The 26,384-nt window shown below is 44.9% G+C and overlaps 1 protein-coding gene across 1 annotated transcript in view; it reads left to right on the forward strand.

The window, feature by feature from the left end:
• LOC111272355 (uncharacterized) overlaps positions 1 to 25,290 on the forward strand; it is a 60,786-nt gene extending 35,496 nt beyond the window's left edge. The window contains exon 2 of the mRNA XM_086973244.1: positions 23,598 to 25,290. Within this exon, the coding sequence (XP_086829370.1) occupies positions 23,598 to 23,678 (81 nt within the window). The 3' untranslated portion in view covers positions 23,679 to 25,290. The remainder of the gene's footprint in view (positions 1 to 23,597) is intronic.
• Positions 25,291 to 26,384: the final 1,094 nt, after the last annotated feature.

A 26,384-nucleotide genomic window follows, 5' to 3' on the forward strand; every position in this document is an offset into this window, starting at 1 on the left:
AAGTTAGAGGTGCCAAGAGGACTCTCACACGTTTACTTATGCTGGTCACTAGCCGTCGTTGTCAAGTTCAGTTGGGACGTCTCTTATCTAGCAGGCAAGCCTCACGGGGGCTGGATGTAGCAGTGATGGTTAGGTGGATCAGAGAAGGACTCGAGATGAACGGCCGGTTACGGGACAACCGGCAATGGGTCGCTGGATGTGGAATCTTCGGAGAACATAGTTGGAGAACCGACAAGACTACTGACTTTCCTTCGACTTACGAGCGAAAAGTGAACCCCGTTAATAAAAGGAGAGCTGTCAGTTCCTTCGGCCGGCTGCCGTGTGATGATGGATAGTAGACTCCTGGGTCGTTTGAGGAGCAGGGCGAATGAGAAAGATAAAGAAAAAGACAGAACAAGATGGCGCCAGCAAGCGAGAAGAAGAAAAGGGCAGCTCTTCGCCGGCAGGCGGAATGGGGGTTCGCAAGCTATGCAGCAGCGGCGGCGGCAGCAGCAGCCGTACCTCTCAGGTGATTCGAACGGAGATCTCAGCGGACCTTTCGTATGCATCATGTTGGAAGGAAACACCAGTTTTGTAGTTAAACTGCACTTGTATAGGATGAGAAAAGCGACGCGAGCCAGAACAAAAAGGACTTTTTTGTAGGAAAATGCGTAGTCTAGGACGAACTGAACAGGACAAAGCACAATTTGCTGAGCCTGCGTTAACCGGCTTCGTCGGATGAGTTGTTTTGGAAGGCCCGACGTAGCGGTAATGTTTAAAAAAAGAAGCAGTTAGTGGCATTGATACAGCAGCGTAGTGTTTGTTGTCTTTCTGGGTCCGAAATCGTTAGCAAGGGCCACCCACTTGAGACTCGACCCGCCGACGCTCGACTCTTAAACAAAACGATAAGCTTGAGAGTAAGTATTAAAATATTCTTTTTAGATGAACGAATGTCGCCAGCAAAAGGAAGTGCACAGCTGTTGTGTGTTGTTGTTGTCGTTGCTTGGAAACGGCTTGCGACTAGCCTGTTGGAACAATAGAACTAGAGTCTGTGTGTTTTAAGGTGGTGTCAAAGCATTTCACAAGCTATGATTCTCGGTCCAACCTGAACTCCGCAAAGAGGAGAGGAGCTTCACTTACGTTGCCCATAGCGGGCCCTCGATTAGCAAAGGGCATGCCAGTGGAACGGTGACGTAAGGTTAAGGAAAACTCGTCATTTGAAGGAAATAAGCTTTTTCGATTTGCGCCGACTTTGTCTTTTTGTACTTTCAGACAGGCTGAAAAGTTTATATCATTAGGGTTTCAAGAAGAAAAGCGTAGGGCTTCACTAAACAACGCAGCCAAAAGCGATTCGCACAGGCGTACACGCTCTATTTCTCTTTTTGCATTTCTCAATCAGTTTGTCACTGGGAAACAGTTAACCGTGTAATTATGTCCTTATTTGTGGCCTGGATTCATATTCTGCTGGAAAAGGAAGCCTATAAAAAGAAGACTGTGCCGTTTGCCTTGGTGTGGTTAGTGAGAGTCCTCGAGCTTACGGGTACGTTTAACGCGGAATAGTTGAAGACTTCTAGGCTTAGAACTAGATATACCGTCGAGGAAAAATTGACTTGGTTGGATCGCTGCATAGAGTAGAGGATTTGTGTCTGGCGCCCGAAAGGCTATGACCAGAACAGCGAACGATGTGCGGGCATGAATTCGGAGCAACGGGCTTAGGAAGTCTAGCGGCTGAGGAAGGGGCTAAAGGTAGAGTCAGCTACAATGCAGGGCTGCTATGCGATGTTCGTGTAAAGACGCTAGGTTTTCAGGGTAAGGACTATGAGGTCGTTTGAACCGCCCCGTCCTAAACGTGAACACGAAGGATGGAATTTAAACCGTACAGACGCCTTTATTGGGGCGTTTCTCTATTTCAATGAATGTAGTAGCTTAAAGCTAACAGTGTCAAATCCAAGCTATGTCCAAGTAGAAGCTGTCCGTCATCGACACCAACTCTTGTAGCATGCGCTTAACAACAAAAATCGAACCGAGACAAAGAGTTCCTTTAGTAATTGCTCCATGTTTTGCTGTCATTTTCTTCTGCCACTCAGCCATCGTAATGTAAATGCCGTCTCTAGTTTTCGCACTATTTATAGCCCAATACCTTTTATGCCAATCAGCTTGAAAAAGTTTTTTTTTTTACAAAAAGCGAGAAAGCATAGGATTGAGTCCCTAAGGCAGAGTTCAGATGCTGCGATAGCAGCTTAAAAAGAAGAATAAACAACAGCAAAAAATGGAGCAACAGAAGTGAGTCTTAAACTCTGTCTGATTTCCTTTTCTTTTTACGCTTTAGAAAGCACGGCAGGCTGCGCTATTCTCTCTGTAAGGGCGGTTATTGCTACTGCCTCGGCCTGTTGGCAAGCGTTACTCGATCCATAGAGTTTCTAGCAGGGTAGTTTCGTTTATCCGGCTTCTGTTTCTTCGTCGTTACTGCTCTTATTGTTGTTGTTATAATAATAGTGCGACCATGTGTGTTTCATCCAACGTTTGTGAGTTACATGCTATTGTTGTTATGCCGATTTTGAAGGTTTTTCCGTGGGCAGGCGGATTAGGTCGGCCATGCTCGCAAAGGCGTTCATCGGCCCTGGTAACAGCTCTTTCGGACGGTAGGTCTGAATTCGTTGTTTTGGGCAGACGGATCTTCAAGTATTGACAGCGTTTTGATCTGGCCCGATCAAGCTGCCGTCTGCTCAAACTTCGCCTGCCTCTTGCTGCTCGCTTCTGCCCCGCTTTCGTTTCGTTCCTGTGGCCTCGTGTTGTGGCTGCTTGGCCGTTCTTCACAACGCTTCCTGCCGGCAGTCGTCATTAGTCGCCGGCCGGTTGCCAGATGTTGTTCTTCGTGTTACCGGGTCCTAGTGACTTTTTCCAGCCAATGTGTAGTCAGTTGACCCGAAACAATTGAACTATCAGTCCCCCGTGCCCCTTGAACAACCCCACCGGTTCTACTTGCTCTATAGTTGTCTCATTTTTGCTACGAAACCACCATAGCGGTGATGCTGTCGATTCAATACTCTGTCGCCGCCGTAGACTAGCGGCAACCACTCGCAGACGGCGTTCGATTCGTGTATGATAGGAGAGCGGCTTGCCCAGTATAAGTCAGGTACGGTAGAACCGGATCGAAATGAACAGTTAGAGCTCAGCCCCTCGCTATGGACTGACCGCAGGATTCTGTTCAGTTTTCGACTGTGGTTAGGCTACCTCAGGCTGATCAAGCAGACTGTTACCCGCGTGCGCTGCAGCATCGCTGTTAGATGCCTGACGCTAGGTTTTGCTTCGTCCATGTCAGTCAGAAAGAAAATCAGCAGATGGAAAGGTGAGCTGAGTGTCCGTTACGATCGAGCAGAATGATACAGTCTGACGAGAAGCATTACTGATACTAGTATAACAGCACAGACGGGATTAATCCGTTCAACTATGACTAAACAGTATCTGGAATGATGGCAGTAATTATGGCTTGGAACGTATCAGATGCCAATATATATGCACAATGCATAGTCGTGATGAGCTCCATTGTTATATAGGGTTGTGCACGTGTCGCCCGCCGGCAATATACGGATACGATGTCGCATATCGCTATACGTAAGGACTGTATTTGACAAATGAGAAGGACCGTTTAAGTTCTTAGGAAAAGCAGCATGGCACCACTGTAATTATGGCAGAGTTAAGAGACGTATTTTTTCTCTTTAGAAAAGTTATGAAATAGTCAGCTAGATTTTGCTCAGTGATATCAGACTACGGATCTGCTTATTCCATTAGCAGAACGGTGATATCGAATCCGATTGTCTAGAATATAATTTCCTATAGAATCTGAAAGTGTCACCTTCCAAGGGCGTAAAATGCGTATTATACATACGTTGTCATCTTGCTTTTAGTAAACCTGTGATTTTGTCTTTGTTGCGATCCTGTTTCTACAGGTAACCGATTCTCACGCCAATTACAGGGATGCCATCTACCGTTACGTAATGGCATTATTAACGTATGATACAATTTGTCTATATACCGAAACGGGTAATCCTGTCAATCATATTCGATGCATTCAAGGTCTATGATCTGCACATTTTTGTTTAAGCAAGATGACATCTTTATTCTATATATAAATATTAATATTCAAAAATGTACGAAGAGCTTCAAACAGTTCAGCAGGACAAGGTAGTTAGGCTCGGCCAAATGATGTTTCGACGTATGTTCTACAGCCAGTAAAGAATTCTTATTAGTTAGTTCACCTTTTATCGTTAGGCGGCGTATACAGTAATTGCTACAAGTAGAAAATTTACGACATCTGTACGGCCGTCATCTATTCGATCTTTTGGGTGTGATAAAGTTCGTAGAATGATCTTTCGGCGTTTCCGCTAACGCCTCATAATTGCGTTCTCAGTTGTCAAAATCCTTATGTGATAATTCGTTTGCGTTTTTGCAAAAAAAAATCGAGAATCATATCTGTACGTTTTGGCCAGCCTAAAAGGAGCAGCGGCGGCACGCAGTGAATCGTGTTAAATGTCAGGCCGGACACCGCGTCCAACTGAGAACTATGCACCTGTTAATGTATTACCACCTCTTTCAGAGACAGGCTTTATTGTGTTGGGTTTACGCCGGGGGTTAACGGTCGCTGTCGGGTGAGGCAAAATTGCAATGGCAATACCGGTCAAGATGGCCTGGACCGAGTCGGCCTCTTCAGGGCACTAGAGGATGACTGGGTATGCTTAATAGAATATAGGCCTGCGGTAGCGCGTTCATAGGTCCGTTAGACGATCCTTGAGGAGAACAGTGTCAACGGCGATGTCAGTGTTGCCAACGAATAAACTGCTGCTAGCCGTGCTCCTAGTTCAATGATGACGAGGGTGAAGACAAAGGTGACTGAACGTTCTTTAATTTAATAGTCTCTCGCCATTAACGCATAGCCTGGACCAGCAGAAAGTGGGCAGCGGTGGATGCGTAATTTACTCAGTCAGCTAGTTACGTGCAATCAGTATCATCGTAAACATCAACATCAGCAACAATAAGCCAAGATGAACACCAAGATCATAACCGACAACTATTTATGGTAGTGCTGTTAATAGAACGATGCTGTTGCGCTGTCGTTGGTTTGATTACCTGATAAGACATATAATATATAAATACTCGGGGAAAGGATTTATAATGCCCACGCAAAGTGGCTGGTGGTGCTTAGCAAGTAAGTAAGTGCGACCTGACTGATAGGCCATAATGGCGAAATGAACAGCAACGATAACACCACCTGTGCATCATCTTGAATGAGGACGCCCGGATGGAAACACAGAAGGGAGGCCCGAAGTAAAAAAACGAGAAAAACAATAGTTCTTGAACAACTTGGGTTACTTTGTTGCTCTTAACGGCTCGCGCCTATCGCTCGCCAATCGATGATCTTGCAAATGGTCCTAAGTAAACGCGTAGACAGATGGATACTAGTCTCAGACGTTGTTGAATGTAGCAAACCAGGATCTCGGCTTGAGTTGTTAGAAGTAACAGCAACAGTATCAACATCAATTGCCGTTTTGAAGAAAGCCTGACCAGCAGACATGTCGAGAGGCAAGGGGCACACAAGCGTCTTATGTTGAGGCAGGATACGCTAGGTGTCGGGAGGAACATATCAAAAACAACAAGAGAAAAAGCTCGCACCACAATATCAACGGAACGTTGCCGGAACTCGTATCGCGTAGCGCCACCATATTGCTCTAATCGAGCCATACGACTTTGCCTTTTCGTCCGCCTTTTTCTATTCTCATCATTAGCGCTACCACTGACATAGCAACAATTGTGCTGGGGTTGTTTGATCAAACAGTCTATTATTATTATTAATTTTATTATTGTTTACTCTAAAGAGAAAACACGACTATATATATGCCCATTGGGTGTCGAGGCTCTGGTTGTCAGAGCTGCTCGAAGCAGGGTAGGATTTTCGCGGGTTGACTATGGCGAGTTGCAGCGTCTTTCACGTCTTTTTTCCTTGATTACTCTGGTGGAGGGGTTCCCTGGTGTTATGGTGCTGCGTTGTTCGTTATGCTTAGGTGTTCGTATCAGTTACAATATTGATGTTAGCGAAGCTTTGCGCTGCACACGAAGATGGCCATCTTCATCAACGGTCATCGTAATCACCATCATCATCTACCGCACTGTCTGGCGATCGGTGGATACCGATGTGCGTTTGAGATTGCGTCACTTACGAAAAGGGTGTTTCTTCGCGTTCTGTTTCGCTGCTAATTTTGTCGATTGCAGCTCATGGTGTTACTTCTGCTGTTTAGAGTTGCGGGGCCCTCCTATCATCCGCAGTTATAGCAACCGCTGTCTGGTTCTTGGTTCGTGCAGTTTCAAAGTGATTTCGACTGTCATCTGTCACAGAAAAGCGAGCAACAGCTCCTTCTGCCGGACGACGACGACGAGCGGAAAACGAACAAAAAAAAAAACAAATACCTAAACGAAAAAAAATTATTGTGCTAGACAGCCAATCGTTCCGTCAGCGAGACTCACTGTTGAACAGGTATTGCACCTTGGGCGTGATGAGAAAAAAAAGAAAAGGAGAAATCTCCATAATTTATTGTTTACCGGTACCACTATATTGGTGATTTGGTGTGTCATATGGGGGAAGGGATAACGCCCGCACTGAATAATAAACCTGTACAGGTGATGCATCAGGATACATAGAAAAAGCGCAGAACGAGAGCCTTTCAGTATCCCACGATGTTGCCTGGATTTCGAACAATAGTCAGCTATTGTTATAGCTTAAATTTAGCTTCCCTATTGATTTTCGACTAGGTGTACAGCGGAATGAAGAGAATGCTTGAAGTACGCTTAGAAAAAAGCTTTCCTTTATGAATGAACGTCATTAGCTATTAGATATTTAAAGATACCTTTCGTTCTCAGTAAACGACTTCCGTGTTCTGTGTAGTAAACCAATTGGGCGAGAAGTTCTTCCAAATAACGATCATGACGAAATAGGGAAGAGAGAAACGTCCGCAAGGTTATGACATTGACGCTCAGGCATTTATTTCTATTAGCTGTGGAGTTTTTGAGAAGGGGTTGTTCGGCCCTATTTGTACACCCCTCCGGAATAATTAGCTGGATTGGTTTCTGATTGATGATGAAGATAATCATACGAGGGTCACAACCGCTTTGGCAGCAGCAGCAGCAGCAGCAGCGGCAGAGTTATAACGCCACCCACCAGCACATGGGGCGAGGAAATGAAAAAGTGGGAGCGACTAATAAAGAAGGCCACCGTTCACCATCGCCACTAACCGCACCAGCAACGGCTTGCGCGTTCTCAGCGTCCTGGGCTCGATTCGGCGCTGTGCTAAGTAAAGCCAAACTCAGTTAGGTCGAGCTGAAAGGGAAGGGTGCCCAACGGTGATGGCGGCGAAGGCAACGATGATGTTGCCCCCATGCTGAGGGGCGTTGCGTTGTTGTGTTTAGAGGCAGACTATCTCCCCCCATTTCTATTCGACTCTCGGGTGACTACTCTAATAATCTCGTTCATGACTCTGGGGACCTGTTATCAATAGCAGTCTAGGATTGGCGTTCATCGCTGACAGGCCACTCTATAATTAATGAAGACTTAGTTCGAGCTGGCCGGCGTAACCCTTTGCCACTCAGTCACCGAGTTTGTTTTTTTCAGAAATAACACTTCCAGTGACACATTCTGTGTGATCATGTTCTTGGAACCACCTGTTTTAAAGTACAGTACCAAAGATCTGTCTCATTAAGAGTCTGACCACAGTAGATCTTGTTAGATCTAATTATCCGGGATTTTTCTAACAGAGCCACAACATGACATGACTACCATGCAAGTAGTCGTTCCTTATTTAATTGCCTAGTTTTTTGTGATCATTCCTTCCTTAGTTGTTAATTTCCGATGATACGAATACAATGTTGAGATTTGAACCAACCGTATAGCATCCCTGTTAGTTCCGCGTACTATTACAAATCACTTAAAGAAGTGAGCATTAGCCATGCAGGCCATGCCGCTAGTTTCTCGCCCCTCTACCGACGATGGTCCTACTTTGGACGTAAGTTTAAGTGCGTTTGTGTTTGTGCGTGTGGAGTACTAACAATCCGATAATAATAAAAAATAGTAAGTACCCAAAGTCACCGAAAGCACGAACGTTTTTGTTTATATGTGTGTATACGTAACCAATTCTCTACTACGGTTGGGTTCTTGGTCGACCGAACTAGAGACTAATAGAACAACTTGCAGGATTTGTGTACGCATGTGTCGACTGCTTGCGCAAAACACGCTCGGCCTCCAGTGATTCTTCATCGGATATGAGTATAGTTTGCCTGTAGCCCGGGTTCATGTTTATGGGTCTGCTGGTTGGTTAACCGCCCTAATAAGCATTCTTCTGATTCTTCCCGCGAACGCATCTGTTTACTGGTCGTTGTAAAAACATCCATTGAACTGTTCAAGCCATCTTGTTGCTTGCCTCCAGCGTAGTTACGTTGGTGCCGTAGTATTATTATAATTGTTATGGCAAAGGGCAACGGACACGATCAGCTGGTTGATTGTAGCAGTCAGTAACTAAGCATCGAACTCGCTCGCGGAGCAAAAAGCAATAGAATGCGAGTGGCAGCACAGCGCTTTAAAGGGCGACAAAGCAACAAGGTCGCTGTAGACGAAAAAAGAAAAAAATCTCTTTTTGTCTGCTATTCTCTACTCTGCTGCTGCTAGACTTCGTTTCTGGCTGTGTTGGAGCTGCTCGAGGCAGTCCTATTTCACTGCTGATGCTGCTGCCTCTCTCTTCTGTAGCAGGAACAGCGACATAGTCAAAAATCGCCTATCGGCACGGTCAGAATTAGCAACAGGAGCAGCAGCAGTAGTCAGGCGGAGCATAAGTAACGTCAGACAGCGATCAACTTTTGATAGAGAGGACAGGACGAAGTTTAGGAACCTAAAGAAGAAAAAAAGCTGTACGAAAGAACGAAAAAGCGGAAAGAAGACGAAGAAGAAGACGTGAGCGAAAATTTTTTTCCGCTTCTTCTTTCGAGCCTCTCGTATCACGGCAGCAACAGCATCAGCTAAGCGGCATCGAATCAAGTGCTTACTGGCGCTCAGGCTCTGGAGCTTATTGTGGTGGGGTTGATCATGGCCGTTGCTACGAGCTTCTTTTATTGGTGGTCCGTCTGTCCGTTGTCGCACAAGAACGACGCACAACTTTCTGCTTCTCTCGTGCAAACGAAGTAGCTCCATCATGTAGTCCGCTGGATCCGTACTGACTGACTGACTGACTGAACGCCTCTACTGAAGATCCGAGAAATAAAAGACGCGGACAACGAGGGTCGGGTGAGGCCGAACGACGAGTTCAAACGAAAACATCAAAGAAATGGCAGTGGCAGCACTAGTCATAAGTACATAGCGGAGACCGTTTCTGCTAGGGGGTTGAGTTTGCTTGCCGTAATGGTCTAGTGGCCGCTACTGATGAAAAACTGTACTCCAAAGGGAAACGAACGCGGAAAAAAGAATGGAAAAAACTGAAGAGGGAAGAGCTAACGGTTATCCTGTTCGGTGCGTTAGATAGATTAACACTTTTGAAATGCAAACTAGGTAAGAACACCTCTGTATATAGATGGATAACTCTATGTAACAAAAGCGGTTCATGGGTGCCAGATTAATAGATGTGGGCTCAGATTCTTGAAAATGTACGAGATGAAAACAAATAGAGAAATAAGCGGGCTAGGCTGTATAGCGTCTTTATCAAAACTCGACGAGCACGCTTTTAGGTTGAGATTGATGAACCATGATAATTATTATTCGAATACGAGTGATTTGAAGGTGTCAATTATAACAAACTTGGTAAGTTAAACGTAACAGGTTAAAGAAGTTCCACCCTTAATAGTCGTACTCGCTTAGATTGGTATTACGCTCTGGGTCGGAGTCAGCCTTTGGCCGGTGTCAAATAAACAAAGAACAAAGACGGACCTCATTGGCAGACCACTCACGCTTCAGAATATAAATGCGTATTACAGCGGAGCATTGACGTCTTCAGATGTGTTTGTGACGGCACAGTGGTGAATCGATATCAGTGTACAAGCTGTGCGATATTCATGTGCATTATCGGCCTGCCCAGCTCGGTCGAGAACAATATTTATAACTCAATAACATTAGTTATGGTCACCTTCTGCGTTCAACAGAGAGGCATACTTTTAAACATCCCGTATAAATGAGGTTGGTAAGTTTTTAAGTTCGCCAATCGGTACGATCGAATAACTAAATATCGAGTTCCTCCACCGCTCAATGTTACTCTACTGAAGAGAGCTGCCTAAAACCTGCCGGTAAATATATATACCTATATATCGTCTATCGTTAGATATGCAATCGCGTTCACAGGTCTAATGTATCCGAGTAAAAGGTCATCGAATGATATAGACAACGGATGGATATCGTTACTGCCACTAACTACGACCACGTTATCTTTTGTAGTCCGTATGCCCTTGACAACAACTTTCAGGTTGTCTGCTTCCGGTTTTGAAGCACACGGCAAAAAGCGAAATGCTTCGAGTCAGGTCATGGACTAGAGCGACTCGGCGCCCGCCTGTTTGCTATGCTTGTTCTCAGGTTTGTATGTGCGTATGTGGCCTTTTGTGGGGGCATATCGTTGTGAGGGACTCTGAGGTGAAGGGTCTTCAATTCGTTGTTACCATTGGTCAGCAGATCGATGTCTCCGTGGCGACGATACTCTCATTTGAGTTGGTGGTTACTTCTGTCGCTTTTGATACTATCTCAGTCCAGTTACTTCTTTTGGGTAGTTACAGGGTTTTCGAAGCGCCTTGTCACCGCTATTTTTTGGCGGATCGGTCCATCTTCTAGCCGATTAGTTAATTACTATTGTTATAAAGCATCCTCGGGTAAGCAGTATTCTAGGCCCATTTAAGATATTCCGCCAGAGCTATCTGGCCGGAGGTCACAAGGCCTGGTGGAACGTTTGTTACCCACTACTTATTGAGGCTGTATGAATAGGCATGTAGGTTTTTACTTGCAATCGACTACCATTGCTGGTAAGCAGGGTACTCACGAGACCACGCTATGCCCACAAGTTATTGCCGCATGCAGATGGTGAGTTTGGCCTTCGATGATTACAGGCGCTTGGTTTCTGTCTGAGGGACTTCGTTGATCCGTTGTTAGTTACATGTAACTAACTAAGTAGCAAGGACTGCTACTTGGCCAAATTGAAAGCCTGAGGAGGCCAAGAAGCCGGAACGAAGTGACCGTTGCTTAATTCTAGGATGCATTGGAATAGTACCTGGCGCTGTTTTTAATCGGGTTGGGCTTCGGTATTGTGCAATATATGAGCACGTAGGGAGCAATAGAAGCAAGCCTATTATTCACCTTAGTTTGCGGAAGCCCGGTGTAGAAGAAGTACGCTGAACAGTACAAATCACCTGTCAGCGAAACATGCCAAAAGCTGGAAAAAAAGCGTAGAGACATAAGAAAAGGTCTCACCATAGAATCTTATACTATACAGTAGAATGGTCTTAGGACAATATAGATGTTCACCTAAAGTTTTGGGCTTTCACAGAAGACTCACTGGGTCCTTTTTTAACAATTGCAAGTGTATTTGTTGAGCTTTTTTTTGCTGTAGCCGTGCAGTTACTAACGAAATTAAGCGTACATGCATGAGAGAGTCGTCGTGATTATATACAGTTTGGTTCTTGATTACCCGATAGCTGTGAGTATCGTCAACAGGTAAGAGTATTGGAAGAATTGCCACCGCACATGCCGCTGATAGATCCTTTCCCTGGCTCTACGAACCGTGTCGTACTTGTCCCTAATCGAGGCCAGCCATGAAAAGCTGTATGCTTGTGTATATCGCGGAAAACCATATTTCCATCTCGGCGGAGGGTCTTTAGTGCCAGTCTTTCTCGTTCTCGTTTTAACCAATTGTCCTTTCAGTTCCCATCGTTCGATGCGAGCGATCGCTATGAAAGCAGCTCGCTCGCTACTCAAAATGTGTTTTTTGTCCGCGTCTGGTGTTATACCCGATCATTGGAAGTTTACTAGGAAAGTGCTGACTGTTGACTGCTGGTTGACGGCGGCTGGACGAAAAGGCCCGGTAAGATTTTAGAGCTGGTGCAACAGGCTACGAGCTAATTATTGGGCGAGATTAGATTGGTTTAGATAATGTTTATTTCGTTAGACGCTTTTGATTGTAAAAGGCAACGTTAGAAGAGGATGACAATCAAGTCCCGTTGGTGGGGTAAAATAGCTATGGGAACTGATGCAGAAATAAAAACGAGAATGACAGATCCCTCTGTCACTTTCAGTGAGATTTATAATGTGCGTGACGAGATCTCTGCTGTATTGCCGTTATAGTGACCGTTCCAATATGCTAAGATACAACGGTCCCCAATAAGTATAGAATATGGGAATTACCTACGTAGATTTTCTCAGATGAATCTAGTTTCTTTGTCAAAGCTATATGCATTATGTTAGAACGACTACTTCACGCACTCAATTAACGGCGCATCATCATTATTAGCTACCGGGCTGCTGTATGCCAAGTTTAGGTGTGTTAATCATATGTGGATTACAAGCTTTTCGAAGCCCTATCAGCTAGGGGTTATTTGAGTGTCGTTGGATTGTTTTTTGACTGATGTTTTTGCTTTGACGTACAACCCCCAGTTTTTTCTACAAATAGTTAGCAAAGGGAAAACGAAGAGGGAAGGGGGCAGCCCGGAACGGTAGTAAGCGCGGAATGTGGTTAAGCTTGAATGTTGGGGGTGTTACCTTCACTATGCCGCAGTCGTCCGCAAAATGTGAGCCTATCTGTTTACTGTGTCTCTCTGATAATATTACTATGGTCGTAAAGTTTGACGTCCTGACCAATGAATCTTCGGTTGTTTCAATTGTGGTGATATCCCAAAGGCCATTCGGGTAGCTGAAAAGACCCTTGGAGTAACGTAGAATGCGGGGTCACACATAAAACCGTACCTCTGCCCAACCGAGATACATCCTCCAACCAGTCATTCGATTACGATGCGGCGTTCACTAGTAGCACGCCTTCACCCAATACTACTGCCGGCTATTGATGCTTTAAGGAAGGGTTGTGTAAACGTTTTGCGTGTCCTACGGGGCCCTATTCCTATGGACGATCATAAAGGTATTCTTACGATCGCTGTTTGACTTGTCGCCGTTGTCAAAAATTGGAAGCTGGAAGAATCGTTCGCGCCTCAAAAAGTGATGACACGATTGTTTATGATTTCACGCGATCAACCGAAATAATATACTAAGTCCGTACGCAGAAGGTCGCATGACCAGTGCTTATTTTTTTATTCACTGACCGATTTTCCTTGTATCAGCGAAAATCTAGGCCCCAGTCGAGGTCGCTGCTTCGGAGGTTAAAGCATAGGAATATAGGTTTACTGGTTGATTCTCGGCCCTCGATACAGCCCCACTTACGGAAACCTCTAGTCAAGCGACCACTTTCATTTTTATTAGTTAGCGTAGGCTTTGAGTCACAAAATTCTTTGGTCTGATTTGACTAGCGACCCAATAACCCAATTTGAAGCACCGTTGAAGCCAAGTATCGTCGTCAGTACCGAGTATCGTTTGCGTTTTCGACTACACTGCCTTCACCTCTGTCCGATTAGTTCTAGAGAATCGAGCTGCGAACAAGGATTTTTTTCGACGTCCTTAAACTCCTGGTACCGACAAGCTGTAGCAAAAGCAATGGTCGCCTTTGCTAGAAATTCAAGCGCTATTCCCGACAACACTTCCGTCCTCTGGGTAGCCATGGCTTCTTTCGTCATGGGTCGTCAGCGCTGGCAATAATCCGGTATCGTGTGCCTAATGACTACGCACAAGCTGGTAGAGACATCCAAAGAGAACAAAGGCAAGTAAAAATACGATGCCCTGGAAAGCAATCCTACGCATGGTGGAAACCTTATTCTATGGCGAGGTATGCACGGTTATTGTTTCTGCCAGTCGTTTCTTTTTTTCTATTCTAGATATTATGGCCTGGCCGGATAGCAAATAAACGCGTAGAAATTATGCAGATGGCGGCAGCAGTAGTGTGATTGAGTCATCGGAACACGTTTGGCGATATGGAAGCGAATAGAAATCACAAGGAAAGGAGGTTTATCTGTTCTTTGATAGTTCAAGGTTTGGGAGAAATATCGGAATGGACTTTTGTCAAGAGAAATCGGTGGAATGACTGGAGTACAGGAAAACCCTGACAAAAGTATGTATAATATAGTCACTGCGCATCAATCGACTAGTCGGATATGGAAAGAAACTAAAACAAACGATCTCTGTACATACTTCTTCCGCAGGCTGTTTATCACCCCGAAGTCTGTTATCTTTACGGGAAACAAAAGCGTGTCTATTCTTGAAAAATGATCATCGCGTTGAGTTGTGCCAGGGGGGATATTCCTGAAGCCGAAAGTACTACATGCGGGATATCTGCCACTGTTGCTGTTGTTATGCTTCTGTGATTGGCGTTTGGACGCAGGCGATGTATCATCAAGGTTTGAACCTCCATCGGGAATATCTTGATGGGGAAAAAGTGGCAAGGTCAGAGCTTCCTTCTTTGGCATGATTCTTCAGTCGATTGCCCTACGACGCGTATACACGGATGGTGTACACGTCATTCTGACTCTCGCCTGGCTGGCTGTCGACCTTCTGCTGCTGCTAATGTTGGATTACAGAGCGTAAACGGACGAAAATTTCTAATCAAAATTCAGAATTGGCACGCCTGTATTAAGGTCGTACAAATCCGCTCAACGGAAGAGACGGGCATGCAGTGCGTGGCTGGCTAAAGAACTAATTTGAGTTCGTAACTCAAGAACGAAAAAAACAGAGTGACGAGGAATGCGACGATGGATCTGGCGGCGATGCGTTTTTGATTACGATGCAAATTGAGGAGTCAACTTCTTCGCTGTTTGAGGCGGACTTCGGAAAAAGATAGCTTTCGGTAAAGATGGCTGGAATAGTTCAGAGCCCCTAAGCCTGAACCCCGAACATATGCCTTCGTTTCGTCGCGTCTTCAGGGCGCCTCTTCAACTACGTGCTTGTACTCAGTCTGTCATTTCCACATTTTTAATGCCTTTGTTTGCCTCTTTTCAGCTCACTAGATGAGAACCGATCCGATGTGAACGAGAAAGGTTCTAGCACGAGGGGCTTGCAAACTAGTATCACTCGTCTGATGTATCGAGCGAGGCAATGCTTGGCGGCACAATTTGGAACATATGAGGCGGGCATGCACGACCAAGCATAAGTGAACTTTATAAGAACAGAGTTTATGCAGCAGTTTATCTTTCACTTGCCAATCGGCGCTAAACCAAAAACACTCAGGGCAGCAATACGATGTACACCTCTCACAAAGCCTAGGTCCTATAGTTATCGATATATATTGAACAAACGTGTTGTCACGCTCGATTCTCTTGTAGCCAATAATCTATTTAACAAAGTTGTCACTTAAACACTAAATTAGCTAAAATCTTCTAATATTTGAGCATATGGACAACGTTTTCCCCCAGGTGAGCCAGACGACACAGTCATGGAACGAAGAGTGTTCAATAGATCAAAGCAGTACTACCAGCGAACTACTCGTAAACGTTGAACCATAGCAAGATGCAGCAATATAAACCACCATCTTGAAAATTGCGGTTTTAACAGATTTAGATTCCAAATGCGTAATTCCGGCGGCAAGCGTTGACATGGCACAACTAACCGCCTTGGGCGGTGGCAAAAAAATAGCAGAAGGAAGGGATAATAATAATGCGCTTCCATAGAAGATCGGAAATTAGCAGTTGGCGATCATGTTGATTGAAGGATCTGCATTACGTTATAGGGAAGATGAAAGGAAGATCAGGCGGATGTCAGTGCGCGTTCGTCTCGCCTGACGTTGCTGCTGATGTTGTTCGTCCGACTGCCTGATCGCTGCGAAGATCGGTCATTCGAGATGTATTTGCCGTATGAGAGCGAGAATGCTCTATTATCGTCGCGCGCGCGGGTCCTAAAAGTTGGCCGACGGACTGGCTTAGTAGACATCGTTACCAAGCGGAAGTGTCGGTGCGTGTAAGGCTGAATGGTAGAATACGTTCGAATTGAAGATAGCAGATTGGATCGTGCGTTAGACATTGAGGGGTGACTAAATAGAATCACGTTTGCTAGTAAAAAAGAACTAACGAACATTGAGACATGCGCAGCACATTATCCAAATATCACAGTTGGTCGAAGCTGATGAAAAGGCATGATGAAAACAGCTACTGAATCTGTGAGATGGGTGCGCCAAGGGGCATTGGTGACGACAGCGTCCCAAAAAATGTTTGTTTAACCTTTACATTTGTATTGAAACTCTCGCCCTGATAGATTCGATTATGATTAACGTAATGCCAACTAGAATAATCTCAGTTCTATCAAGCAAATTATCCGGACATAAGCGTCTCTTCCACTCCTGTGCTCAGTTAGAATGAGCCATTGTGTTATCTGCGGCTAAGGGTAGGTACTGTTATCAAAAACGCCTCGTGAGTCCGTGTCGATAGTCACCCCTTGAAGAGCACGTGGTCGAGCGGCACCATCTTCATTTCGATCGACTATAGGATTTCAGAGTATCGTCTATCTCTCTCTCTCTCTCACTCACCCTTTTCCTTCCTGCGTCATCTGTTTTTCAGTTCCCCTAGGGTACGGAGGACCCTGACAATTGTTGGATGGTTACTCGGTTTATCCATTTGTTCACGTTATGATCCACGAGCAAGCTCCGCTGCACCCTTAGTACCGTAGTAGCATTGCTAATAAGAGTTGTAAGCTCTTTTAGCGTATCTGCATCGTTGCGATATAGTAATAACAATAGCTGTTTGGTGGTGCATGGGAAGTCTGTGCAGTAGAAAATAACAGCTGGAGATGGCAAGGACCGAAGGAACCTTGGCCTATTGCCGCTGCTTACGGCAAGTGTTATACGCTACACTATAATAGATGGCAGCGACAAACAATGCTTAGGTCATGTACATGCTACGAAAGTGTCCACACGATGATAATGGTATAATCATAAATTGCCACCAGATAAAAACAAAAAAAAAACGAGGTAAACTTGCGTTGTTTATATTATGGCATATACTATCACAAGTTTTTTTTGTGTGCGCACAATTAATTATGTAATGTACCTGCTTCGTAAAAAGTGGCTATCGACAAGCAATGCTGCGGGGCTTCCACTAGAAATCCACATAATGTAGTCCGTTGTATATTAAGTAGCAGTTTTAGGCCCTATCGGCCTGAATGGATGAGGCAATGTACGCTTAGTGAAAGCGATTCTAGGCCCGGCGTATATTCAGTAAGCATTTCTATTCAACATGCGAAATCCAGTCATATAAAGGCTGCAATATTTTGTAGGCTCTGTAAGCTCCCTCATGACGCTAAAGAGTGAACGAAGCCTGCAATTGATTTCAATCCAACTAGCTATTGACTAATTGAAGTGCATTCGTGTGGTACACGAAGACGAAATAGCAGGTTTCAGATTCATGGAGGTATATGTGGTGCTTTAACTGTTTTTTCGGAACTGCGTTGCCCCAACTGGCGGATCTAAGGTGTACGGATGGCCAATGACCTTGCAAGGTAAAACACTTGACTTGAGAAGGAAATCTATATCTCTAGCAATTTATTGCGCACTTCTTACGTGGGATCATATAAACTTCGAGTGCCAGCTAACTGGGATACTTCTGATTCTGCCCAAGTTTTCGTGAACAAATACTGTATTAGGCCCCCGGAGAATAAAGCATCGTTCTTTGGATCTTTCGGTTTTGAACGTGTGAGCGATAAAAGAACCGATCTAAATTTTTCGAATTTACCAAAAATCTCATAGTAATTGTTAGCCTCCCTGTTCTACTCTATGTAGCCAGAGATGACCGCGATAGCGAAAAGGGAAAAAATCTACCAGGGCGTAACGGCCGCTCTGACCGTTTCGCAGCGCCTTTACCATATCGGAATTTCGGTAGCGAAAGCGCGTTTTTTTGTTGTCATGATGATGGTACTATGGCTGCTGGCAGTGATACATGGGCGAAGATGAAGTGCAGATGGTGAAATCAGAGTGGGGGCATCGAGGTCAATTATACAGCGCGATTAACAGAAGACGTGTACGCGTACATGTGTGATTAAATAACGCCTGATTAGCTGACAGCCGCCAATCAGACAAACAGGCAGACCGATCGGCGGTTCCGAGGCGTTCTACCGCGTCAACATTACCACCATCAGCTGTCGATACGCTGCAAGCAAATGCAGACGACAGCCAGTTTAGCGACTACCGCTGACGCTGTGGCCGCTTCTAACGGTGGCGCCCACCACGGACAGTGGATGAAACCAAATCAAACGAACGCTGAGTGGTGAAACATTTATTTTCCCTGTTATCGACCGCAACCGGCGTGTCATCATACATAGACAAATATATAGGCGCTGCTTAGTAGCTTCTAGAATTTGTCTCCGTAGTTCCATCCTAAATATGGACCACCTATGTGAAAACCAAACGTAGCGTTCCTTTCGTCCTGAAAAATTCGCACCGCCGGATCTGGGCAATATGCAGGCACCACTGCCATAATCACAATGGCATCCACCTTTGCAATAATATAATACACTATATAAATAAATATAAAAGTAAACATATAATATACTATCATCATCATTCTTGTTCGACGCTTGCAGTGCATACGTTCAGTTGCTAACGTGTCTCTGCGTGTGTTGTATATGTGAATGAATAGCCGTGGGAGCTTTTTTACTGGTGAGATGGACGCAGACCTTGCTAGATTAAGTATCTAAGGTTGCCGATAATAAATATATAATGATTAGCACGATTGCTAGTAAATGGTGCATGGTATTACGATGTACAAGGAAATAAAAAACAACACCCGAAACTGACAAATGCGATTTGCCACCGGACAATGGCAAGTGACCTGGGCGTCTGTTTCTACGTAAAAAAAAACTATCGTACAAAACTTCACGATACACTTCACCCAGTTCAACTCTGGCTACCTACTGGTCTTGTTTCTGTCGAATAATCGATAAAAGCAAACGGCGTTGAACGCCAATGAGCTAAAGAAGCATTGCATAACACCATACATGAAGAGTGCCTTCTCGCCTTCAGTAGGTTATGCCACCGCGTGATCAGGACAAACAATTAAGATAATAAACAAACGACAACGTTTGAACGACGCTAATGGCGGCACCGTCCGATCCGTGGGAATTGAACTGATCATTCGTAGACTTTAGTTGATCCTTATTGTGTCAACGGAACAAAGGAACAAACGAGCGGCCACAACGAAGGCAATGCGCAGCTTCCAAGTAGAGGAGAGGCTGGGAAACGAAGAAACGGATAATAATAGATAAATCAGTATTTTTATGCGGATTTACATGTCTCTTCGGTGTGCGTATGCAGATAAAACATTACGCCGACAGCCAAAAAGGTACAATAGCAATGAGATTTTCTATTGTGCCCATGCAAATTGTTCACTTTGGCGATCCGATGAATCAGAGGGCAATTGGCATATTTTGCCACCCGAGGTGTCGCTGTGCTGCCGCTGCCGTCGTCGCCAGCACCGACTGCGCGTCAGACAGCAGAAATGACAACAAAGGATCGCTTCGCAGCAAGACTATACCACGTCAGACGCTTAAGAGCTGCGGTTGTTGAGCATAACTGAGACAAGCGAATTGCCCTGGACGAGCGTCTGGTCAAGAGACAAAACCAGCTAAAAGTCAGATGAAATTAGAAGAGGCCAAATATAGTCAGGGCTGACAGAATCGAGCCTCACTGATAATGAGGAGTAGATGCTCGCAGGAACAAATTGAACGTTCTGCTTAAAGTAGTGAATATACATGCAGGTAATCTTGAACATACCAAACGGTATGTTTATCGGAAGGGTGGTCACGCTTGGAGAACCCAATTCAGACGCATGTCACTGGTTGAGCGGTCAAGCATATTGGCTCGATGTGGCGACGGCGAAACATTGTAGCGCGGCCTTATGTGGTTGTTAGGAAGGCATTGTTGACACTCAAAAAGATCAGGGAAACTCGAAGTGTTACGTCGCCTGTCCCTGTGCTTTTAGGTTATCCAGAAACAAGCTACAGCGGGTCAAAGAATGAACCAATTTGAAACGAAAATTATTCCAACGATGAAAAGTTCACTGGCCTGCAGCTACGGTTGTTTTGTACTGAATCAACCCATCTTAGTTAGGGGACAATGATATGTTTAGACGGACAACGCTTACTCATCCATTGTCTACAAGCAGTACCCTCATCATTAGCTTCTACCACTGTTCATTTGATGCTCTCAGTTATATATACTCGACGTTTTTATTGGAACCAGGCCGGTTTCAAAGTGGTAATCGGTATAGTAACATGTGAAGGAAAGAGTTCCTCGGCTGTGATGAGATTGAAGCGTTAGGGGAACGGTTGTGGACGGCAATATAAAGTCGAATTGAATTAAACGCACCGTTAAGATCCGAATATAGACGCTTATACAAACATGCACATGCATTATGTAGCGCGTACACGCAGTCAAGATGAGGGATTAACTGAGTGGCTGACTACAATCACCACCGTCCAGCACTGATATTGTGCGGATGCCTGTTCTGTAACTATGCTTCTATGTTGAAAAGATTATCTAAGTGACCAGACTATGACGAGATGCTCCAACATTGGTCTCTTTGCCAGCAGCGCAGAAAGGGGCCTACTTCTGTTTTTTTTAGCCCTTCTCCCGAATCTGTCACCTCGGTGCTTCATAGCGACCAAGTCAACAGCCACATTCGTGCAAAACACAACCGTGTTGGTGATGATGATATATGCAGCTCGACCATGGTGCTCGATATTCTGACGCCAGATCTGTAGGCTTATTTAACATTACTACAAGTTAGGGGTCGCAGTAGTATTGGGGAATAGTACCGCTTAACGGTAGTACCGGGCGCAAATTTCGAATGATTTATTTTAGTAGTTGTAGCAGTCAGAATTGTCATCTGCACTGTCGTCAAAGGAATAAAGCTGGCCGGTTGTCTACCTTGAGAATGAGAGGGAGAAGTTTCCGAAGGAAAAGTCTGTTCACGCAGTCCCTTGTTCGCTGTTTTTCTGCTCTGTCTCAGATGCGGGAGCCCCGTAATGCTGGCTGTTTATATTTGGGTGGCGATGATTCACAGTTGCTGTCGGTTTGCTTTCCTGTTGCGTTGTGTCAAATGAGCGGTGATGCGTTAAGAGCCTTCGGTGAGGCCAGGTGGCCAAGATGGAACTCATTCGAGGCGATGGAAACTGCCGCTGACGCTTGTTTCTGATCTTGGTAACAAAACGAAGTCATGGCGCTGGTAGTGCTGACGATGGGAATGACGACGCAAAAGCATGGGATGATTATGCTGACGGTGGCGGTGACGCTACCGGCGGTGGTGGAAGGGCAGACACAAACAGATTTATTGGTGTCTACCATCCGTGTCAACAGAAGGATTGACGATGAAGGGCGATAACGGCAGCAACAACAATAACAACGATGGCTACTGCTGCCGCTGTAGTTAGCTGGCAAGTAAACTATATATTACGGCTAGATCATGTCTAGAAACCGCTGGCATTTGTTGTGATACCCGACGGAACACGGGGTCGCGGTCGCGCTCGACTGTTTTATTAACCACCATGCCGCTCGACCCACCGATAAATGTACAGACAAACACCAGGCGGTCGCGCTGGCGCTGTTGCCATAATGTTGGCAATAACAAAAGCAACAATAACAGCTGAACATTATCTACATCAATGCTTAGCGGACGTTAAGGAGATAGAAGAAATAGAGATAGGATAAAGTGATGTGTTTGTCGGCCAAGACTGTTTACGTCAACGTGACTTCTTTTTGTGCCTTTTTTTTTTATTTTCAAACAGAACAAGTCTCGTTTCTGGTTTTAAGTTATGTCACTACCTTCTGGCCGCTTAGTCTCGTCTCTGCGTCCCATTGTCTGTTATAGGACAGAAAACGTATACGCGGAGGCGATCAGAGCCGTATACATAAGCCATGGAGCTACCGTTCAACAAGCCAAGCATATCGCACCCACAGTCACTATTCATGTGAGCGAATGAGGAGGTCCAATTTGAACCGCTGGTTCACTCTGCGACAGAGAGGCACAAAAAGATCAACTGCAATTTTTCTCGCAAAAACAATAGCAACAGCATACGATAAAAAGTATTTGGCAGACTGTCCTATCGCCGGTCACTGCGTGACGACGGCTTGCCACTTCTCTTGTGTCACGCGTGTCTGCTCGCAGCCGTTATGGACATTGTAGCTGCATACGTGGTGCGCGCATCCCCAGTATAACGGTGCTGGCTCTGTCAAATCATATTCAAAATGCCCTTGTGTTATCTTATGCCTATGTGCTTTCCGATGTATCACTGGCGAAGTAAGACGCAAGAAGCGTAAAAGGGTAATGTAAGCAAATGTGATTTTCATTGGCTTCTACAATATGGGTATAGATAGATACGAACGGAGAAACAGTTTATGGAACTGCGTATGAATTTAGAAGTTCGTCCAGTCTGTTGATCGTTGTTAGGTTTCCGTGGCGGCGGGCAATTGGCTAAATGGTGTCTTGCCTGGTCCCCTGCCTCAGGCAGATGCGGCTAATGGAAGCGAAAGCCACCGTGACGTCCAATCCTAAATTTTTCTGCATTCTGCGTTCAATCGAAAACGGCGGAGGGCTTTATTAAACAAAACTGTAGCCGCTCAAGCAGACAGACAGACAGGCAGGCAGGCAGGCGAGCGAGATCGCGAACCACCAACAACCGGCACAAAGACGCCACCAGTAGCTTTTTTCATGGCCCGCCGTTCGCTACGGTGAGCTCACTCGCTGCACCAACAGCGCCATGTTGCTGGAATCTACTCTTTGTGTCTATATGTATGTACCTCGCCTATGTTTTTCTGTATATGGCTCTATGAGTGACTAACTGAGTGAATTAGTGTGTCTTCCATCGGCGGCTTAGAAGGACCGGGGAATTTTCGGTCGGCGCAGTGGAAGTTTTCAGTAGAAAGCAGCGGTAGAAGCGAGACTTCAGCACAGCCATCTCTGTAGTTGCTACTGCTGACATTCTACCACTAACCGACGGTATGAGCCAGCGTACCACGAACCAGCCAGTTCGATGAGCAAAGCGCCATCATGGGGACAGAACAAAAAACTGGCTCCGTTATCGTCATGTTAGCATTGTCGTCATTATATTCATCAACATTTTCACAAAACGCTGGTGACTGCAATGCCACTTGTACTGACTCGCTAAACACGGACATCCGGTTAATGACATTATAATATCAGGAGAAAATCAGAGCAATAGACAAAGCTATTCAATGCGATTCAGAAATGAGACTATTTATACTTATAATAGAATATCTTAACTTTTGCTAACGCTTTTTGTTTGTGTATTTCATTTATGTCGGCGTGAACCTAGCTCTCGAGCAATACCTGCTACACTTTTCATCTTCCCTTTACCAACCTCAAACAACCTTACACACAGGTGACCGTTCAGTAGCCGCATGCTTTAGGCAGACAGTCTTTGTGGGGTTTCTAAGACTAGAGCCGTAGCTGCTATATCGTTTTGTCAAATTTTAAAGATTTTTTTCTAACGGATGCCTTCTGGTTCGTTGTTGCAGGTAAGCACAGAGCGGTCTATCTATCCATCCATCTACAGTACTCATGATGAAAAAACAACGTATGATAATCGAAGAAGGTGAACCGACAACGCGTTAGCCGTACGGAGATTAAGCATCAGGGTGGTGCCTCTTAAAACATCCTCACTATACTTCTGAAGCTGTTTTCTGGTCTGTGCTTCTTTTTTTGCCTCTCAAAACGGAGTTGTATTCAGTCAAAGTAAGCCGAATGTCGTTAATTAGGATTCTCAGTGCTTCCTGCCAACAGTCGTGTCGATCCACGCCACCATCTCTAAGGCAATAGCGTGTATCCACAAATAGACCAACATTGCAAGTACGACGGGGCCAAACAATTATTGAAGGCACGAACGAACTGTTGTCATGGTTGTTGATATTAGCTGTCGTTGCAAAAAAAATAACTTAAATACTGCGTTTTGATACGAAGGGTGTAGAATAGCTAGGTACGTCTTGCTAGCTATAGGAGCCAACATGTCGGTGATATTGGCGTTGATGTTGTCTATAGATAAACGTATAGAAAAGGAACAGGGGCAGAAGGAAGGAGCTCGTGCAAGATAGCAGGAAACAACAACAACCACAGCGCGATCTTCGGCTCAAGGAATAGATAAGCCGATGAACAGCAGCTCGACTGAGACCTGCCGGTTGTTGTCCGTTTCACGTCATTAGCTTTCCGTTTCGATTGCTACACGCTCTTACCATCTTGGGATTGGTGGTGTATCTGTGCAGATGACTCTGACTGACTGCCAGACTGCCCCGTGATCCCCATTTATACCAGAGCAAACATAATGGATTCAGTTTTTGTCTTGCCCTGTTCTATACTACTTGCTATCGTTACTGCTGAAGGTGGATATCTACAAAGCGTATGGGTACCACTACGAGATTCAGCGTTTGAGTACAATCGCTCAACTTTTCGCTGAATATAGAGACGCCGTTGTGTAATCGTTTCCCTGAACGATTTTCTGTTCCTACATATATACACGTATTCTACATTTTCTTCATTGGCCAATTTGTTAACCTGCTTTTCTATATTTTGAGAGGAGCTTTAATAAATCGGGGGCGGTTGATACATCCTTGAGGACTTAGAGAGGACAAGTCCTGTCACAATGAATACATGCAGAAGCTCACGAATCGTATTGATCCTATGGTTCGCGCCTACCGCGGCTGCGAGTATCTGAACTGAGCGACGCGCAAAATGTTGTTTCTGTGACGTTACGTTTCTTTTTGCCCAGGCCGCCGCCCCTTCTCTGGCTGTTGACGCTCCCGCTGCTGCTGCTGCTACTGTCGTAAATGCGAAAGTGCGGTCCTTTTAAAAGAAAGTCAGTCTTTTTACCGTTTGTTACTTAAACAGTCATCTGTACGCCGCTGTCCTTATCTTCACCTTGGTGAAGAAATACTCTGACCTGTACGGCAGAGGTGTTATGAAACAAAGATGATGCAGATTAGGAGATAGAAAAAAGCGGCGATGGCGGTGCTGGAGCGGTGCAGAGCGATACTGAGGGAGGCAAACCGTTTGCCCGATACACCTGAGATGAGCGGTCGAGGCAAAAAGGGAGCCGCAGACCAGACAAACGCAACGATGAACTTTTATCGCTTTTCGTGTATTATTGCCATCATCGAGACTAGCAGCGGCAACGCGGACAATGCCGTTGTGGCTGGCTAGTCAGAAGCCTTAGTTTTTAATTCGAATTCATAATGCCGTTAGGGTACCATCGGCTTGACCCGACGTCTGTAGAAGAGGTCGTGCAATAGTCTAATAGAGACAGTATACCAGCAACTGCTGCTGACGATCGAAGATGTTGACCCATAAGTGTAACTTTATACGCATCGAACAACTATTACATAATAATAGGTAACAAAAAAAGCGTCGGAGACTTACTGCAGAGAGCCAAGATAATGTATCAGTATCGTGACTTTTCGAGTCGTCTTCAATACGTTGAGCTGCACGTATACTATTATAAATAGTAGACCATCATCGTTGACAATGATGGTCTTTTTTTCATAGTGCCTGTCGGTCGGTGGCTATGAGCTGATCGTTGTCGAAGTTGCACGCACTGCGAACTTGAACTAAGTTCGCAGTGCGTCTAGAGTTAATGAAGTTTTCGCTTGATATCGTCTATGCGATCGGGCGAACAATGTTATTTTCATTTCGTGAGAAAATTACAATCGACGAAACGAGTAACTTAATGATTAGCGCACGATCTAGCGCAGTTTTTAACGTTAGCCTAGTACGTGCATGCACGCCACTACATATGTACGCAGTATTGTAACTTGTATATTGCCATTATTATCAACATCAGCATTGTTGTTGTCTTTGTAAGCATTATTTACTAAATAAAAAGGCAATACAAATACAAGGGGCATATAGCATAAATAATGTTTATGAAAATAGATCCTATGATGGCGTACGATACGTCTCATCGCGCTCCCCTCGTAACAGATCATCAATCAACTGGGTATATAACAAGTTGCCGTAATAAATTTTGACGCAGTCTAGCTCGTGTATATAAAAATAAATTTAGCAAGTAGGCTTCACTTATCGAGATATTTAAGGGTGACTCACTGGCCGAAGATCGGTGATACCCGGAACATTTCGTGTTATTGGTACGTGTCTCTTTTAATAATCAATCGAAAAACGAGAGGATCACTCTCATCTGTCCATGCACAATTGATACAGATGCTAGCTCCGTTCACTCGTCGTTGTATCTCGTATTCTGCTGGCCAAATGACAATAGAAATAGGAATTGAAAAGCCTATGTGCGCATTCATTAATAT

Source organism: Varroa jacobsoni, unplaced genomic scaffold, assembly GCF_002532875.2.
Source record: "Varroa jacobsoni isolate VJ856 unplaced genomic scaffold, vjacob_1.0 contig02053, whole genome shotgun sequence".
NCBI classification, from domain to species: domain Eukaryota; kingdom Metazoa; phylum Arthropoda; class Arachnida; order Mesostigmata; family Varroidae; genus Varroa; species Varroa jacobsoni.